The sequence below is a fragment of the Symphodus melops genome, assembly GCF_947650265.1.
Source record: "Symphodus melops genome assembly, chromosome: 12".
In the NCBI taxonomy this organism is placed as follows: Eukaryota; Metazoa; Chordata; class Actinopteri; order Labriformes; family Labridae; genus Symphodus; species Symphodus melops.
The window spans coordinates 13,945,624-13,958,043 of NC_136702.1; the positions used below are offsets into that span (position 1 = coordinate 13,945,624).

Genomic DNA, 12,420 nt, shown 5'->3' on the forward strand with positions numbered 1-12,420 from the left:
AGGTGTACATGAAGGCCCCTTTTTGGCTCATTTCTTTAAACTATGCAATGAAAAACAATTCAAGGATATATAGTCAGTTATTTTATTTATAAGGACATGACACACAACAATCAAAACAACAATTTAATCAGATAGTTTACAAATCATAATATATAGCAAAAAATCTAATCAAACGGGTTACTTGACTGAAATTAATCAGCTAGGATGAAGCTGCACATTATTCTTGAACAAGTTCACTCGACCCGACAAGTTAGAAACCATGCAATAAACCGTACAGTCTGACTTCAGACTGAACTTCCACTGAAGCACGATGTGTCCAGACTCTCTAACGGGGCTCTGTCTCCCCCCCCCTTTGCATTTGAAAAAACCTTGACACTAACGACTTCTACAGAGATAAATGAGGGTAGCAATAGTGACTGCATATGATATACTGTACATCTCAGTGCCTAAAATGACATGTTTCAAAAATAGTTTTTTATCAAAAAATTCATAATTCAGACCTTTTTACACAAAACAAATGTTTTTTTTTTTCTAGCTTATACAAGGACACTTATGGCCAGGTTACTGACAACAGTGATTTCAAAGGAAAGAAAAAAATGGTGCTATCCGTGTCATTCATGAATCTTCAATAACAGTTTTTTTTTTTAATTGCTTAATCCATTCAAAACCTTGGTAAACTATTTATTGGATTCTGTGTGCTTTAATAATTGCTTACAAGGAAATGAGTAGCTAGTGAAATATTACAACCATAAAACTCTTTCAAGCAGACCACCGCTGTTCATGACAGATACCAAAAAACAAAAACAAAAAATTCTTCGGGGAAAAGGGGCTTTTCATGACCAACAGTTGTACACAGTAAATTCCATCTTAATGCACAATCAACTGCATTTACTTACAAATAAAACAAACTCAGTGTTACTGATCAATACAACTGTAAAATAATTGTTTCTAATAACAGTTGTGAGATATATACAAACCTCAGAAAGCCACATCTGGTTTAATTCGCTTGAATGTATGTAATGCTGGGAACTAAATCAAGTGCCTTTCATTGACCAAAAAAAACAAACAAAAAAACCCCCAAGTGTCTCCAGCACAAGACTTGTCTCTCTTCTGACACAAATACCCATCAGTTCTTCTCAGATCATGAAAAATATACAACATATTTACAGCAGGATATTTTCCACACACTTTAATGGGAATGATCTTTGAGTGGAAAATGATGTGTTGGGTGATCAATGTGGGTGTCCTTCCCTGATTGTCATTAGAAATGTAACAAGAGGGAGCTTAGCATCAATTATGAAAAAAAAAAAAAAAAAAAACCTAAAATTGATGGCGCATAATTATATCAAAACCACGTTTTACACAATAGCACCTAAAATATCGCACACATATGTACACAGACAATAATTAACAGTTTGATGAAAACAGAAGAGGTTCCAATCTATTGCATTTTTGTTTCAGGCCGGGACCGATGTGGCTGACGACTGAATATTCTCAAAAATGTGAGAAACTACAAGTCCATAACAATCTTTTCAGTACTCAAGGACAAATACTCTGGCACGGTCCTGACAGTGCCTTTTCCTTCTAAGCACAGAGAGCAGTCGCAGTTCAACTTGAAGCTATTTTGTAATACAATCTGAAAATAATCAAATGTGACGGGACACATTAAATAAAGCTTCCAGGTCTGAACATGTTACAGGCTGAATAGGTTGATAGCTTATATGTTTGTTGTTATTGTGCAAGTAGACAAAGAAGCCTAAGGGCACTGATTAAGAAACAGGAACAAGGAATGAGTGACCAAATGGTTGGAATCACAAAAAGAGAAAAAAAAAAAAAAAGAAAAAAAGAAAGGCACAGATGCAAAAAAAAAAAAAAAAAACCTAACACAACAGGAAATCCAAACACCTGCTGTCCGTGTGTTCCAATACGACAGTCTTAATACATCTTTGGACTGGTCGTAAATACAAGGGCGTCTAATCCAATTGTTGCTTCCTCTCAAACTGTGCATCTTCCCGAAACAACAACAAAATCCTGCAGCTGCAAAGAGCTACAAGAGAAGCGAGAAGTCCTTACACATGATCGAAATGGAACAGAAGGCCTCATCTCATGAAACCAAACCAGCTTTTAGGAATAGTTTTTTTCCACCGTCAAAAGTCAAAAGTGAAAAATGTGCAAATTGTGCAGGAAAAATAAATGCACAATCCTCTTAAGTAATTTCACAACAACTCTCATCTATATTCAGGAAGTAAAGTCATAATTATCCTGCATCTATAACATGTCTGCAGCCGGTACATTCCAAAAATACTTTCCGATTATTATTTTGGAAAGGGATTGGGGGGTAAATCATTGATATTTGGTGGGTTTGTTTGTTTGTTTTTATTCTGCAACATATTCCTGCATCAAAGTCATATTGGGGGGAAAAAGTGCTTTCAAATTCGTAAAGGGAATAAATTACAGATGCAACGTTTAAATATTTAGGCATTTAGAAATAAAATTATTTTTTGGTTGGAGCCCCACCAAACACACACACGCACCAATTGTAGCTCAATCTTTAAATGGGAGACGTGGAAACACCCCTTTAAGGTGCACAAAAGTGAATTCAACATAAAGTGAAGTATCTGTTACGATCAAGTCATGGGGTCGTTTCAGTCGACTATTTTAACAGGAACTACACAGGCGGGATAAATCATTTAGTTTAGTTAGGAGTGGATATGCTCTAACCAGATTGACAGCGAGGGGAGGTAGATACAGTGAGAGGCATTCACAATCAGGGACCACGTTTAGTTGAAGTGATGAGGTTGCGTGAAGCAGCAAGAGTGACGATGTGTATGTGTGTGTGTGTGCGCAACACAAACTGATTGACAAAAACAATTTAAATAAACTCTATGGCAATGGAGATTTTCTCTTGCATTACACTTTGGTCATTTAATCTCTGAATCAACATTCTGGAGCGAGACACTTTTTTCCTTAAAGGGGAAGTAACTTCTAATGATTGATCAGTCTTTTTTTTTTTTTTTTTTCGTATTTCCATTCAGTGAAGTTGCACTTCATAAAGAGAACAAACGTTAATATGTTTATAACATAATGCTGTGAAAATAAGCAGTCGGACTTGTTTTGGTTAAAAAAAAAAAAAGGAGACATGAGATAAAGTGCAGCTGAAATTATAAACAGAAATGGTTCCTTCCTCAACTCCCTTCAGCCAAAGGTTTCACTGGATGTAACATCAGGGGAGGAGTTCATCTGAGACCTTGTCTCGGTGACTCGGACTAAAGGGAACTCTGAGAAGTCTGTGCTGTGTCCTCGAAGACCTAATTGTCCATTGGCAAGAGCGAACTGAGAGGAGGAGCCAGATCTAGAAGTCTGGAAATGAGATTTGTAGTTGTGATCGAAGGAGCTTATTTGAAAAGTCTGCAGGATGCCTTGTGAAGAGTCTGTCTTTTTGGAGGGCGAGACCTGTTCCAGAAAGTCCTCGTCGGCCGGGGACACCGCAGAGGGAGGGGTGGTCTCGTCACCTGAAAAGGAAAATGAGTGCTGGGAGTCCCCGACCAGTAACCCAAAGTGAGGCTTCTCCAGAGTGGACCTTAGCGGCGAGCTCATCCCTGATTTGAACCTGGTTGGGGAAGGAAACTGTTTCTCTGTGGAGAACAGAGGTTGTCCAGCTAACGTGGGGTTTTCGGACACCAGGCTGAGGCTCTGGCTGGTCAGGTAGCTGTCGTTCTGGCTCGTTCTCTCCAGAGCCTGCTGCAGAAACTTGGAGTACTCTTGCAAGAGGCTGACTTTTTCGGTAGCCGGTTGAGCCTGAGCGGTGGAGGGACCCAGACTCTCCCCGGGGCTGCTGTCTGAAACGTCCGACGAGTTAATGGATATGCTTGACGTCACCTCTGTGTCAGCCACGCTGAAGGAAATGTCTGCCTGCCCGTTGGCTTTGTTGGAGTAATGGTCCAAAAGCGTCTGAAGAACCTCATCCGGCAGCACGTTCTTATCGTGTGCGGCTTTAATCTCCGTGCTGATGGGCTGCGGCTCCAGAATGGCGGCAGGGACGGTCTCGTCGATGACCGCTGACACGACCGGTTGCGTGACAGGCGGCTGAGAGGAAATGCTGCTCGCGTTCAGGCCGTAATCCCGACTGTTGTTGGCCATCGCAGCCTGGAGATAGCGTTTCTTCTTGAGGAACTGCATGGCGTCGTCGTAGTTTGTGGTGCTGGCTGCCGGCTTCGTCGGTCCTTGGAGAGCTTCGACTGACTCCAGTTCAGTGTTGCTTTCGACGTCTAAAAGGCTTTGCTTGTCCACGATTTCAAAGGTGAACTGTGTGACCTTGGTGTTGTCCTCGAATGAAGACAGCGCGGGAAGGCAGGGAGGAGTTTGCTCACTGGACTGTTTGAGACTCCTCTTTGGAACCTTCTTCAGGACGAGTTTAGGAGGAGTCGAGTCTTCGGACGCCACTTTGTCCTCTTGGTGTTGGCTAGCCGTTTCTTCAGGAAGATCCACAGAGTAGTCCGCAATCACATATTCGTGTTTGACTTTGGAGGACACGGCATAGAGAGGTAGACTTTCGATTTTATTCTGTCTCTGCTCCTCTTTCTCCTCCGTTTCTGCGCTGGCTACAGCGTGTCCGTCTGTTTGGGCAGTGGTCGAAGCACCTGAGCTCTTGTCTGCGCACTTTTGGCGCTTTTTCTTGGGCAGTGAACACTCTTTGGCAAGAAAGGGGAGGCCTAATGGATCTGCTTCACGCAAAGGCCCGACTTTACTAGCGGCCTTGATCCTCCTCTCTCGGTTCTCGTGACACATCCGCCTGTGCTTTAAAACCCGGTCCGTTCTGGAGAAGTACTACGGAGGAAGCAGAAAATGAGTTTGTGAAGCAGAAAATCAGTGTTTTCAGTGTATTCATATACTTAAAGAGATCATATTATCCCCCTTTTCTATCTTTTCAAACAGTCCCCTGTGCTCTAAATGAAACATCTGTGCTGTGCTTTGGTCCAAATATAACGTAAATCAAGCACCAGAGGACGTTTGTGACCCTGTATAACCCCCCCCCCCCTTAGTTTTCCCATTAGACATCACTCCTCTGTACAGACGATAAAAATGCCGGACCTGCACAAAAGTTTTACTCGAGGCTGGAAGAGGAGTCTAAGGGTGGAGATACCAGGAGAGGGTATTTTCTAATCAGAATCCAACTTGTGATGTCACAAACTGAGAACATTTGAAACTGAGCATTTTTCTCTGTTTGTTAAGACTTCTGCAGACCACAAAAAAAGGACTGGATGGATTTATTTCAAATTTTGTGGATCAATAGACACTCCGGTTACCCAAATAAATGTTGAAAAACACTGTAAAAGTGGATTTTCATAATATGTCCCCTTTAAAGAGACCTCTCTTTTCAAATGTGATTCATTTGTCAATTTAGAGGAATCTACGGTCTTTTTTTCTTTGTCTAAATACTGGCTTTATGTAATTGGTCATACCAGGTTCACCCTTCACACTCAATGTTACTGTTGTTTCTACTTACCGGAGAAATAAAACCAGCTTACCTGGTGACAGTAGTCACATTGGTAAGGCTTCTCTCCACTATGAGTCCTCTTGTGTCTCTCCATGTGGTACTTCTGGATGAACCTCATCCCGCACTCATCACATCGAAAAGGCTTTTCGCCTGAACCAGTCAGAGTAAAGGGGGAGGTACAGTCTTAAAACCTGACATGAGGTGTGAAACTGCTGAATGTGTCATTCCTTCACCACTCACCTGTGTGGATTTTCTCATGTCTCTGGAGGAGATACTTCTGAATGAAGCGCATGTCACACTGGCTGCACTGAAAAGGCTTCTCACCTGGAGTTCGGGGAACAATTGTAGAAGCATCAGTGAATGAAAACCAAAAAACCCTGCATAGCACACGATACACAAGGCAGCTTCTTCTTTTTTTGTAATTCCCATTTTAAGGGGACTGAAAGCTGTCAACATGATATCTAATTTCATATTTATATAAATGGCATTTCAAAATCGGTTGAGTGATTCATACCAGTGTGAATGAAGACATGCCTCTGGAGATGGTAGTTGGTTCTGAACGCAGCGTTACAGTGAACACAGACGTGACACTTGGGGTTTTGTATGCCCAACGATCCATCGTCATTGATGCTGAGAATCTGCAACATTCAAACCCAAAAGGATGTAGTTTAGTGTTAGTCTCACTCTTGCAGACGTTGATTTCCGGATAATTCTCTCGCAGACGCAGGTCAGGAGCCGTTCCTGAGATCATCCTTGACTCGCACCTTTGCTGGTGAACGCTGCTTCCTTTTTTTCTTCTTGGGACAAACCATCAGGTCTTTCACTCCTTTTTTGTCCTTCTTGATCTGGTCTGCTGATTCGGATAGCTTCAGCTCCTGCTTGATGCTCAGCTGGAAAAGAAGGACCATAGATAGGCAGGATATTTATCAAGGCAAATGACCTCCTTTAAACCCACACATACAGCAGCTGACCCAGGTGCAATAAGGCAAACACAGGACAAGCAACTAACATGAGGAATTCCACCACAATATAGTCAACCACCTGATGTAGTTAAAGCATGCTTTTAGGCCCCCTCCTCAAAGCTAAACAGACCCAATGCAGACCTAAAGTGCTAAAAAGCCTCAAATACCCACATCTTGCAGAACCTGAGGATCTCTCATCTGTTTAAGGAGCAAGATGTAACTCCGACACCTAGCGTTTAAAGTGGGTACCAAACACTGAAGAGAGCTGCCTCTCCTCCGGAGAGTCAATGTGCAGGCAGGTTGCCATGGTACCAAAGAAGCTTCAGTGTTTATCCAGCTCTTCATCGCTCTTGAAACCTTTCTGCGTTCTAACCTCTCTCCATTTCTCAAAAGCTACTCCAATATTCATCTTAGTTTTACAACGTTTCTGCTTGTGGAGTTTATCAGAAAGATGCTGAGGGGTTTTAAAGTCGGTTACAATCAGTTATGTCTGAACCAGTTTGCGTGACCATTTTCATCGCTGCAGCACATTTTGATTTGTGGCAGATGGAGGGGCGGCCATGTGGGGGTTTCTTAAAACACAAAAACAAACCATTACACACCAGAATCCAAACTTTAAGGTTTACTGGAGGCTGCATTGTTGATAGAGAAGCCAGCACTTCAACATAGCATGTTTCCTTATTGTCTGATGACACAGTAAGGTCAGTTTAAGATTCCATTCAGTAAATATTTTACACATTGGACCTTTAAAGTGATGTTGGATACAGGACATTAGGCATAATAGAGAGGGTGGACAAAAGTTCAGTTAGGCAGTATCCAAATATTGACACAGGTAAACCTCCTGCACACTAGTGACTAATTAAACCAGTATAGACTGGCACAGGAATGTGTCCTAAAACCCGGAAGTGAGTTAGCATTTTAGCGGCAGGTTTTCTAAACTCTAAAAGCCAATGGGGATTTTGAATGTGTTTGTGGTTAAACGCCTGAAAAAAAGTTAATGGTTACAAAAGCTTTAAGAGATGGTGATGTTTCATTAGACAAGATAAACTACGTTAGCTAATTTTGAATTTGAAAGTTTTTACGTGTACTTCAAACGGCGGTAGCTAGCAAGTAGCTAACTAAGACTACAGGTTTTTGGAGACATTAAACGTCATCACGCCGGGGAACTCTCTCACTAATACTTTCTGCAATGATCTAAAATCCAATGCAAAAATCCCATAGGTGAATTTTCCTTTGAACCCATTGCGAAGCTACCTTCGGTGTTAGCCTACAAAAATATGTCATCACTTTTCCAGTCTATAGCGCTTTAGAGGAGCAGCCTTTATTGTTCATCTTTAAGAGAGAGAGAGAGAGGTTGGCTGATACTTCTGGTCAATTTGTCTGGCCAGTGTTCAAAACTTTAAATGTGGAATTAGATAAACAAGTGTTTCTTTCCACAAACATTACTTATTCTTGTTTGCTTGCACTAGTTTGGGAGATTATTAAAGTCTAAGAAGTGGAATTTATGTTTTTGGAAGGAAAACTGGTTTTGGAATATCGCTATTTGAGATGATTGATTGATTTAGAATTTTTCTTTTTTGGATGATGTGAAGACCCAACAAATACAAATAATCTATGAACACACAGACTTCTTATCCTGAACCAGCACACACTCACTGGCATATGTAGCAAGCTTGGCAACTTATTGGTGAGTTTTAGGGGGAAATGGACTCCCACCTCGCCTCCTCCCTCCTCCTCCTCTTCTCCACTGCCGCCATTCTTCGTCATCTCCTCCTGCATCATCAGCTGCTCAGGAGGAACCAGGTCGTGTGTAACCAGCGAGCTTCCGGTCAAGTCCTCGTCGTCATCTTCATCGTCGTCATCCTCGGCCAACAGGGGATGGTTTGCCAGCGATCGTTCCCCCAGCGTCATCACCACTAGTCCTCCTCCTCCGCCGACCAGCCCGACTCTCCCTCCTCCGTCGATTCCTCCACTGCTGCACTTAAGCAGTATGCCCTCCAACTTGTCCTCAGCATTCATCTTACATAGAGTAGTTCTCGGATCTGTACAGAATAAAAGTCACAGAGATGAGTGGACAATGACGGAAAACTAAATGTCATTTATAAGCCATGCAAAACCACGTCTCTATATTTAATAATACGAGATGGCAAATACAAAATCCTGAAAAACAAAAACTAAAGATCAAGACATTAAAAACAAGTCTCATCTCCACATGATTAAATGTGAAAACTAGAAAGAGTGCACAAGATGAAGGTACAACTAGGATGTAAACGTGTGAAAACAACTGTGAGGAGCTTTAACCTGTGGGTCGATCTCAAGACGAGCTCAAAACTCACAAGTGCTTGTTTCACAGTGATCACAATCTTTATATTTCATGCAAAAAAAAAATCCTCCAAAACTTGACAACCCAAACCCTGAAGCATCATTAGTAGAAATGAAGCCTTTGTAAAGACAGTTCTTTCAGCTCAGTCTCAGCTTAGACTCAAAGTGTCCAGATTTAAGACCTCATTCAGATCAACATAAACTCATCCCACAATGCTCTTCACTTTTCTCGCCTGATCATCATTTGTGATGATCTTATGATACAAGATGTACTATACTGTTTAAAATGATTGCAAGTACCGTAAAACAACTGAAAAGGTTGACCATAAACTGAATGAAAATGCAGCTTTTGGCAAGTAATTGAATGAACGTGCAGACAGATCTGATAATATGGATTATATTATGAAATGTTTACAGACTGTGTGAATTTTCTTTTCTTAGCAGGCTAACTTTTCAAAGACAACTCTCCGGAGACTAAGAGATATTAACAGGATAGAATAGTGGTTTGTAAACAAGCTGTATATTCATTTTTACTGCAGCATTGTCTTTTCTAGGACTTCACTTCAACAAGACATTTTTAGTTTTCCTGCATTCACTCGATCTCAAAGCTAGCTAACGTAGCATTTAGAGACCACTTGGTGACAGGTTTGACATTGTATTCAGACAGAGCAGGCTAAGACTAAGTGAAAAGCTGTCACGGGTAAACACAAACAACCACTTGGTTTGTAAACACACTCACTGTGTCACTCTGGTTAAGTGGGTTAAGTCTTTTGCTAGCCAGCTAGCTAGCTAGCCGCGCTGGTCACAGCTGCTAACATCACGTTCAAGACACGAAACGGAAGTAAGCGCCGACCTACAAAATAAAACGACATGGACTACTTCTAATAGAACACACTTTATGAGACAACTACAGATTACAACAAGGAGAACAAAATACATTACATACATAAATGACCATTAAACCATAACACTTAATGATATATTTAAACAAGTAAATAACTTAATATTTTTATAGGTTGACACCGGAAGTTCTATTTCATTTGCAGCTAATTAACAAAAATCCACGGCCTGTTTGATGCTAGTATGTTAGCAAGTTGCTGCAAACAGGTCTATCTCTGTAGCTTCAGTACTCAAATGACACCGTATCATCTTAGCGTTAGAAGTGCCTCAGTATATGCAGTATTTAGCCATAATACACGGTTCACATGACACGACACACACTGCCCCAAAAACTACTTTGGTTTGCACATTTCACCAAACTTGTCAGCATGGCTAGTTGGTTTTGGCGCTAGCGCCTCAAGCTTCCTCCTCTCTGCTCAACAGGCCACAATGTTATACCTGCTAGGAGAGCTAATGTTCGCTAACTAGCTAGCTGGATACTAGACACACAATTTACGTCTCTGTAGCCACTGAGCTACATGTAAACTATTAAAGATGCATTGGTTGCTCTTACCTGCTCTGCGTCTTACACTCGTATAGCTGTCATGATTGTTATGCAAGACTACAGTGTGATGATGGTGTGCGGAATAATCAAATACACCATCACATTTCATGAAGGCATGACAAGTCTTATTTGTCGCCATCTAGTGGTTAACAATGGTAAATGAGAAACTATACCGCGCTCATGATCAGTCCTTGTAATGTTCCCTCGTGCGTTAGTTTTGTGACCCACTTCTCTGTTCTGTGCACATCATGGTCACAGATGATGTCTTAACAAATGACACCAATCATTACGGAATGTTGTCACCTTTTTTTTAAGACAGAAAATAAACAAGATGTTCAATAATCAGCAAATCACAAAATGATTAACTAAATGAATAACCCTGCAGTGTTTTAATAAGAAGTCACCAACGCACGGAAAGTACGACCCTGTTTTGGGTTGGAGGCTATAGGAATAACCATTTTGCGGCCAAGCAGACATACATGCATATAGCCTATAATACCATACGGTCTGTTTGAGATGGAGTGTTTGTGTTTCCGGATGAAAAGGGCTTCATTGGGTGAATAGTGACACATTTTCCTGATTCCCCGAATATTTACAAATTTTGCTTGGTGATGATTGAGACCAAATGACTTAACACTGCAAGTTTGCCATACCAGAAACAAAATCTAATAATGTGGATAAGTTTATCTTAAAACTGTTACAATTCATAGCAACCCAATAGGAACATATTTGTAGCATATGAAGGCAATTTAATAGACATCAGGATTTCTATTTATGTCCGATTGACAGCAATGACGCTAAAAAACGATTGAGGATCTTTATCAGATATAGCCGGTAAAACCTTTAAACACGCACGCGCGCGCAAGCACACACACACACACACACACACACACACACACACACACTGATACACACTCTAACGCACAAGCGCCCCGCCGTGTGGAATACTAATCAACCTGTTTGCCTATAAGTGCGGCAGCTCGGCGCGCAACTTCGGACTTCTCGCTTCTGCGTCTAGAAACGTGTCCGTTGGATTTCATCTAAACGTCCACCTGCTGAATTCAATCGACTTTTGCACCGCAGCAGTTACCCCTCCAGTCTTCTACTGTATCTGTCTCTTCTGATGTGCGACAGGAAAGCGGAGAGAGTGGATTTGGGGACATTCAACCCTCTCCTGCAACGCTTCCAGCAAGGGAAGCCCCCCGTGCGTGCCGCGCTTGGCTCTCCGGTAAATATTCAAGTCGCGGAGTGCGTGTGCATGTGCGTCGGGCTCTAAATGTGTGCGTTCGCGCACGTCAAACCCCCTGGCTCCGTCCTCAACAGTTGCTACCGGAGCGGCGGTGAGGAGCGGCGGAGAGCGAGAGAGACAGCAGACTGAGGACGGACGGACGCGGAGCCTCACGCCGCTCTGCCCGGCTCTGCTCCTGACATGCAGTCGCTCATCTCTCCGGTGACCAAGGCCATCCTAGTAGCACTCTTCATCTTCGCCATACTCCTCATCCTCTATGTGATTCTTTGGTACATTTGCAGAGACGTGGACTGCGACCACGGCATTTAAGGATTCCGTTAAACGGGATTTCTGATGGGGCGCACAGAGAGGGAGCCCGTGGAGACCAGGGTCAACCCGTAAGTCTTGCTCTCTTCTTTTACTCTTGTCTTTCTTCTTGTGTGTGCGTGTTTATGGCTTTTCTATGGATGCATTTTCCCAATATGTGCATACGCGTGCATTCTTGTCGCGCGTAATGTGTAATGCGCTCTGGTTAGAAGGTGATGACCGGAGTGCGTCTCCACCGGCACCCGGTCTGTCAAACCCTCAGTGAGAAGAGCCACACATTCCATTCAGTTTAAGTGACAGCGATCATCAATCAATACCGGCTCATACCTTGAATTACAAACCCGGCGCTATTGCTGCCAGTGAATCCTCAAAGGTGAAACAATGTCATGAGGAGGATATTGAATTGGTTTCAAACGGAAGGCGGCGCGGGCGCGCGTGTGTGGAAGATGAGGGGCGCCGTTGACATTGCGGTACACGGCGTGGGTGTCCCTTAAGGTCAACAACAACAACAGTGTTTACACCAGGTTGCCAATATTGTTTTGTCAACCCCCCTCGGTCTCCCCCTTCCTCCTTCTTCTCCTCCTCTTTATTCCGAATATCTGCAGCATTAGTTCACGTTCAGTTCATCTTGGTCTCTGAG

General features: G+C 42.4%; 3 protein-coding genes across 5 annotated transcripts in view; 1 reads left to right on the top strand and 2 right to left on the bottom strand.

Moving 5' to 3' along the window:
* LOC306832794 (E3 ubiquitin-protein ligase SH3RF3-like) overlaps positions 1-12,420 on the bottom strand; it is a 294,881-nt gene that overhangs the window by 23,608 nt on the left and 258,853 nt on the right. The window lies entirely within an intron of this gene.
* On the bottom strand, positions 69-10,414 carry znf148 (zinc finger protein 148). Of its 3 annotated transcripts, XM_079357486.1 has the most exons (8): positions 10,235-10,311; positions 9,521-9,634; positions 8,116-8,501; positions 6,262-6,387; positions 6,012-6,135; positions 5,738-5,821; positions 5,529-5,647; positions 69-4,827 (listed from the first exon to the last, which is right to left on the bottom strand). In XM_079357486.1, exons 3-8 carry the CDS (start codon positions 8,476-8,478, stop codon positions 3,196-3,198), a joined length of 2,448 nt encoding a protein of 815 aa, XP_079213612.1. In that variant the 5' UTR covers positions 8,479-8,501; positions 9,521-9,634; positions 10,235-10,311; the 3' UTR covers positions 69-3,195. The 3 variants fall into 3 exon arrangements, with proteins under 3 accessions (XP_079213612.1, XP_079213611.1, XP_079213610.1); XM_079357485.1 differs by lacking the exon at positions 9,521-9,634 and having other exon boundaries at positions 8,176-8,501; positions 10,235-10,414; XM_079357484.1 differs by lacking the exon at positions 9,521-9,634 and having other exon boundaries at positions 10,235-10,414.
* The window catches only part of LOC306832804 (polyprenol dehydrogenase-like), a 51,178-nt gene continuing 49,959 nt past the window's right edge, over positions 11,202-12,420 (top strand). Inside the window, exon 1 of the mRNA XM_079357787.1 lies at positions 11,202-11,851. The gene's annotated coding sequence lies outside the window, so the exon portion shown is untranslated. The remainder of the gene's footprint in view (positions 11,852-12,420) is intronic.

Excerpts from the sequence above, each read along its gene's own strand:
- znf148 (XM_079357484.1), bottom strand. The coding sequence starts at position 10,364 with ATGGCGACAAATAAGACTTGTCATGCCTTCATGAAATGTGATGGTGTA. Across the intron at positions 6,388-8,115 it reads CAAGCTTGCTACATATGCCA|CTGAGCATCAAGCAGGAGCT; the intron begins GTGAGTGTGTGC and ends CTTCTTTTCCAG. Across the intron at positions 5,648-5,737 it reads ACATGAGAAAATCCACACAG|GCGAAAAGCCTTTTCGATGT; the intron begins GTGAGTGGTGAA and ends TGACTGGTTCAG.